This window comes from Rhagoletis pomonella, unplaced genomic scaffold (assembly GCF_013731165.1).
Source record: "Rhagoletis pomonella isolate Grant_MI unplaced genomic scaffold, Rhpom_1.0 Rhpom_scaffold_00002, whole genome shotgun sequence".
Classification (NCBI taxonomy): domain Eukaryota; kingdom Metazoa; phylum Arthropoda; class Insecta; order Diptera; family Tephritidae; genus Rhagoletis; species Rhagoletis pomonella.
The window spans coordinates 65,998,777-66,005,340 of record NW_023458556.1 but is presented as its reverse complement, the minus strand read 5'-3'; the positions used below and the strand labels follow the sequence as shown (position 1 = coordinate 66,005,340).

General features: G+C 36.9%; 1 protein-coding gene across 1 annotated transcript in view; it reads left to right on the top strand.

The window, feature by feature from the left end:
• LOC118733989 (antigen 5 like allergen Cul n 1-like) overlaps nucleotides 1-1,103 on the top strand; it is a 2,210-nt gene extending 1,107 nt beyond the window's left edge. Inside the window, exons 2-3 of the mRNA XM_036463655.1 lie at nucleotides 225-613; nucleotides 672-1,103. Coding sequence (XP_036319548.1) covers nucleotides 225-613; nucleotides 672-927 — 645 coding nt within the window. The 3' untranslated portion in view covers nucleotides 928-1,103. The remainder of the gene's footprint in view (nucleotides 1-224; nucleotides 614-671) is intronic.
• The last annotated feature ends 5,461 nt before the right edge of the window (nucleotides 1,104-6,564 follow it).

Sequence of the window (6,564 nt, the reverse complement as noted above, 5' to 3'; positions counted from 1 at the left end):
TCGGACGTTCATTTTATTTTGATCACTTTGCCTTCTGCATATTTTAGAGGTATTTTCAAATCGGCCCAGCTCAAGGAAATCTTAATATTTTTCCGAAATATTTTGTTGCACGTCTTCGAATATAATAAATTTTGTAATCCCGGCGGAAAAACCACAACCTTTTTTGGTGATGCAGTCTAATATACATACGTAAATACATAACCGCAAACGATTTAACTTAACAGAACTTCGCATCTTCCTGCAAAGGTGCAGCCCTGTTTACACTTAACCAGGCAAACAAAAATTTGATCATCAATGCCCATAATACCAAACGTAATTTGGTAGCTGGTGGCAACACTGCATTAGAACCGGCTTGCCGCATGGCCACAATGCAATGGGACGACGAGTTGGCTTCCTTGGCAGCTTTGAACGTCAAGCAGTGCCAAATGAAACACGATGCCTGTCACAATACGAATGCCTTCAAATATTCTGGTCAGAATCTGGCTTGGATAAGCTTTTATGGTACACCGAATGTTGCTAACTTGTTGCAAAAATCAATCGATTTGTGGTACAATGAAGTTAATGACGTCAAAATGGCTTACATAAATAAATATCCGAGTAATTATCAAGGCCCGTAAGTACGTATTTGGTCATTGGAAAATCAAAAATTTAAAATAGAGCTTTACTTCTAGGGTCATTGGTCATGTTACTGTCATGGTAGCGGATCGGAATATTCGAGTAGGATGCGCTGTCTCCACTTACGCTGTGTCGGGCAAGCCATATAAGGCATTCCTGTTTGCATGCAATTATGCAACAACAAATATGGTAAACTCCCCGATATATACAAGTTGTGCGACGGCGGCTTCGGGTTGCAAAAAGGGCAAAAATGCAGCCTTCCCAAACCTCTGTTCGAAAGACGAAGAATATACTGTGAATAAATGGGTTTGAAATATAAAAAGTACATACATATATGTCGATGGTTCTCTACAGTAATGACACAATTCAAAATTAAAAAAACCCCTTACTCTTAAGTGTATGTATGTACATAAGACTGCATCACCAAAAAGTTGAGGTTTTTCCGCCGGGATTAGAAAATTTATTATATTTTAAGACGTCCACTAAAATATTTCGGAAAAATATTGAGATTTACGTGAGCTGGACCGATTTAAAAATACCTAAAAAAATTGAGTTTTTTTATGAGTATCTAGTTTCTTAAAGCACTTTTTGAGAAAAGTCCTCTCAGATAACAAAACAGATTAAGCATCAAAAATCTGCATAAAAATATTTAAAAATCTTTTCAACGGAATCGCAATAATGTGATTTTTGATGCTGTTTTTTTATTGTTTTCAAAGATTGATTAACGAAAAACTTGAATAGCTGGCCAAAACTTTTCTGATTCAGACTTATGGGATCTCAGTAGAAAGGTATTTTACCACAATTTTTATTTCTGCAAAAAAAAGTCATTCTTGTCCCAATTTTTTTTTTCAAATACCAACACATCTACATTCAACTTTTAATGACGTTCGTTCATCCTACCTTTCTCTTTCATCCTTTGAAAGAGTTTATTAGCATAAAGGGTGAGAAAATACCTTTCCAATGATACCTCACAAGTGTAAATCGGAAGAGTTTAGGTTCAGTTACTCGAGTTTTTCTTATACCAATCTTTGAAAAAAGTTAAAAAAACAGCATCAAAAATCTCATTATTACGATTACGTTCAAAACTTTTTAAAATTTTTTAAAAATATTTTTATGCAAATATTTTAAGCTTAAACCGTCATTTGAGGGGATTTTTTCCAAAAAAAATATCTTTAAGAAACTATTTTTATTCATTAAAAACTCCATTTTTGGAGGTATTTTCAAATCGTTCCAGCTCACGTAAATCTTAATATTTTTCCGAAATATTTTGGTGGACGTCTAAAAATATAATAGATTTTATAATTCCAATGGAAGCGCAGTACCGGGGAGTGATGCAGTCTAATGTACATACATATGCATATATTTATATCAGTATTTAATTTATACCAGTATTTAATTTATAAACCTGCGTAATATTTACAATAATTCGTAACCTGATAATTGGTACAGGTCTTAGGTTCACTGTTACAATTCTGCTAAAAAATGTATCCAAAGCCAGTGCTGGAAAACAATCGGTGACACTATGGTTAGTATAGATGTTTTCAAATTTTCCCCAACTTCGATGTTTTTCCAGCTAATATCGATAGTTTTTCTCTGATATACCATGAAACATCGATAGTTTTCCAGCTCCAGTCAGCGGTCACATAAATGCTATTATGAACTTGCATATGTATGTACATCCAAATATGGAGGAAAGTTGTAGATTTCCAATATAATTTTTTTTGAAAATCTCACATTTAAAAATCAGAATCAGTCCTTTTCTCAAATCGCAAACGTTAGATCTCAAGTCTAAAATCTCATCTCAAATTAGCGTTGATAGCGTTCCTTCACTAATCTAATCAATTATCTAACAATTTATTTACTCAGTTAGTTCATTAGCAAAGAAAAAGGTGATGTAAAAAGTTAGTTGCCACAATGTGTTTTGCAATTAGTTATATATAATTTTTTGCCTAATAAAAATGACGATAAATTGACGTTTAACATTATATCTTATATAAAGATTTTTAAGTATAATTACTGTTTATGTTTTATTGAAAATATAGAAATTCCTAAAAAATATATATTTAGGGGAAAAAATTAGAATTTTTTCTCGGATTTTGGATTCTCTTTATTTAGGGACACGAATTTCGATACGATGCGATACCATGTCGATACTTTTGGCATTCGATACCGACATTTTATACTCGATAGTTTTAAAACGATATTTTATGGAATCGAGTACCAGAACCCAAGTATCGTATCGAATGTCATAAACTCAAATTACAAAAATTGTGATTATCAATTATTGCCGATATAAGCTGGACTTTAAGGAACAGAAATCTTTTACTGTCGTTAGGATTGCATGTGGCGGGATTTGAACACACTGTATCGGCGTTTAAGTCAACACTTCAATCTCTACGTGATGTAATAATAATAATAAATAGATCGCCGCTTGCACAATATGTTAGTGTTTGGCCGAGCTTCTCCTCCGCTTTGTTGCGTGCGCCTTGATGTTGTGCCACAAAGGGCGTCCCTAATGTTTTACGCCGATTCTGAACGGTGGTTGTATTTTTTATGAGAAGCTGTTTTTCATGGCAGAAATATGCTCGGAGGTTTCTAATCACTACACCACAGCGGCCTACATACGACACCAATATTCAATTTTGTTTTTTATTTTGGTATCGATATTTGGGATATCGAGCCTTTTTATTCCGATATTATTGGGTACCCGATATTTTTACAGCGATACTTTAAATGAGTACCATATCGATACTTTCGGTTCGATATCGTGTCCCTACCTTCATTCTTTAAATGACTAGGAATTTTTTGATGAAACTTAGTAATAATATTGACTTGCTGGTACCGGAACTATTTCTTGCACGTTTATTTGCCAAAAGTTCTTCACCGGCTCGGTGCTAGTGAGTCATTCGCAATTGTTTGCTGCGAATACCGCATTATATTAAAGCCAGCCTTTCGACATAAGCTACTATTCCATATGAACACAGATATGTACATAAATAGATTTTATTTTTAACATAAAAATATGCTTTCATTTTAAGCAGCCAAAAGTCGGTTACTATCGATGCACCAGACTATTTCTTTCTTGTTTTTAAATTTAAATGCCCGCTCAGTAGACCATACCGCCAGATCAGTCACGAAAACGTCACCCACAAAATGATGTCATAAAAAAAGTTGCACTCAAATCAAAAAATTAAATGCATTTCAACTCGAACGAAGAGCTATGAAGGCATCCAATCCGGGGCCATTTTGTGATTTCGGGATATTAAATTGGTAATCCCGGGATCCGGGAATATTTCGGAATGATTTACCATTAGTTTAAATATGCTAACAAACTAGTTTTGTAGTCTTGCTTTAGTGCGAATATTTACTAGATATAAAAATAAATTTGTGTGTTTTAAGCAAAGAAATATAAATATTTTTATGTTAAATGTATCAGTTTAAAAAGCTAATACCACGTTCTGACCGACATCGAAAACATGTTTTCGCCGCTGAAACTGGTATTTCGATCTAAAACTTGTGTGTTTCGTCCATGTAAAATCTGTCAAACGAAAACCAATTTTCACTGAAAACTGCTTGAAAACGTTCCACTCACTCTAATCGGTGTCTGCACTAGTTTCCTTCGATTACTAATCGAAGTGGAAGTCATATTTTATCATCTTTAATAAGCCATTTTGGATTTATTGTTAATTGGTTGGCCAAAGTAAAATAAGAATGAGAGTAAAAGGTTGTCAATGATAAAAAATGACGGAAAAGTATTTTGGTTTTATTTTTGTGCAGCAAAACTGTAATGAAAGGATGTGAGAAATATCAACGAAAACACTAAAAACCGGTGTGAACAGCCTTCAGCCCACAATCCCAAAACTCGTTTTCAAAGTGTTTTCGTTGTCGGTCAGAACATGGTATAAGCTAGAAAATTGGTACTACGTTTATACGCACGTATTATTTGCAAATAACAATTTGCCAATGTTATTGTGGCTTATTAACATCTTATTTTTAATATTTGTATTGAGATTTGTACCACGATTGTTTATTAGGAAAAATTGAAAAAGCAACAAAGTCTAAGCGGTAGAAGTTATAGAAGCTATTTCGGATATCACCACATCTCCTCATCAGATGACACATTTTTGACACTTGTGAGAGAGTAACTTACTTTTACGCTCTAATCGCCGAAACAGCCCGGAAAGCATGTGGAACCTGACAAACCGCATTAAAATCAAAGTGAAGAGACTCCATGGCCTACTCACTAAAAATCCTAACCCGATTTGTATTCGGTCGCAAAAATCAGCTACGTGAAAAAATGCGTGAGTACTAGGTACGTACGGCAAAACATAAAAGTACGTTTACATATAAATATATGTAATCTCAATCAATGCTCGTTAACTGTCAAATTGGTTGCGCTTGTTATTCTCACAACTCGAAGAAAAGTTAAGCTTCTCTGTGCCACCGTGGCCACTTAGAGACCCAGAACAACAATTATTTCATGGTCATCTTCTTCTTATTTGGGGCTGTAACCGCCTAAACGATTTTGGTCGAGTTCAACAAAACACGCCAGTCGTTTCTCTTCTGATCCTACTGACGCCAATTGGAAATGCCAAGTGAAGCCAAGTCCTTCTCTACCTGGTCTTTTCAACGCAGTGGGGCCTCCCTCTTCCTCTGCTATCACCAGGGGGTCCGAGTTGAATACTTTCAGAGCTGGAGCGTCGCTGTCGATTTGAACGGCATGGCCAAGCCAGCGGATCCGCTGTATTTTAATTCGCTGAACTATGTCTATGTCGTTGTAAAGCTCATACAGCTCATCGTTCCATCGTCTGCGGTACTCGTCGTCGCCAATGCGTAAGGGCCCGTAAATATTCCGCAAAATCTTTATCTCGAATACTCCAAGAGCCGTCTCTCAGTCCAAAGTAGCACTTGTTAGCAAGAGTGATTCTGCGTTGGATTTCCATGTTGACATTATTACCGGTGTTAATGCTGGTTCCCAAGTAAACGAAACTGTCTACTTTCTCGAAATTATAACTGTCACCAGTGACGTGGGTGCCAATGTGCGAATCTGCTGACTGTTTCTTTGATGACAGGAGATACTTCTTCTCTTCCTCGATTACCACCAGACCCATTTGCGTTGCTTCCTTATCCAACTTGGAAAAGGCAAAACAGACTTCGCGGTTATTGTTACCGATGACGTCAATGTCATCGGCATAAGCCAGAAATTTCACGCTATCGTAAATAGTAAATTCTTCCTTAGCGGTTCAGCTCTGCAGCTATTATTATTTTCTCCAACATCAGATTAAAGAAGTCACATGAAAGGGAGTCGCTCTGTCTGAAACCCCGTTTGGTAGTGAACGGCTTGGAGAGGTCTTTCCCAATTCCGACGGAGCTGGTGGTATTGCTCAACGTCATTTTACACAGCCGTATCAGTAAGCGGCTTTAAAGTCGACAAATAGGTGGTGAGTGTCGATCCTTTTCTCCCTGGTCTTTTCCAAGATTTGTCGTATTGTGAATAGCTGGTCTATGGTGGATTTGCCAGGTCTAAAGCCACACTGATAAGGTCCAATCAGTTCGTTGACGGTGGGCTTCAGTCTTTCGCACAATACACTCGATAAGACCTTATAACCTATGCTTAGAAGGCTGATTCCGCGGTAGTTGGCACAAATGGCGGGTTCGCCTTTCTTGTGGGGTGAGCAGAGCACACTTAAATTCCAGTCGTCGGGCAAGCGTTCATCTGACCATATTCTGCATACGAGCTGATGCATGCACCTCATCAGCTCCTGGCAGGCCATCAGCTCCAGAAGCTTTGTTGTTTTTCAGCCGCGTAATCGCTATTCGTACATCGTCATAGTCAGGCGGTGGAACAACTACTCCATCATCATCGACTGGGGACTCGGGTTTAGGAATGAACGATACTAGTAAATACAAGTACATACTCGATACTTTTCGTCCGATACCAAGTAATTT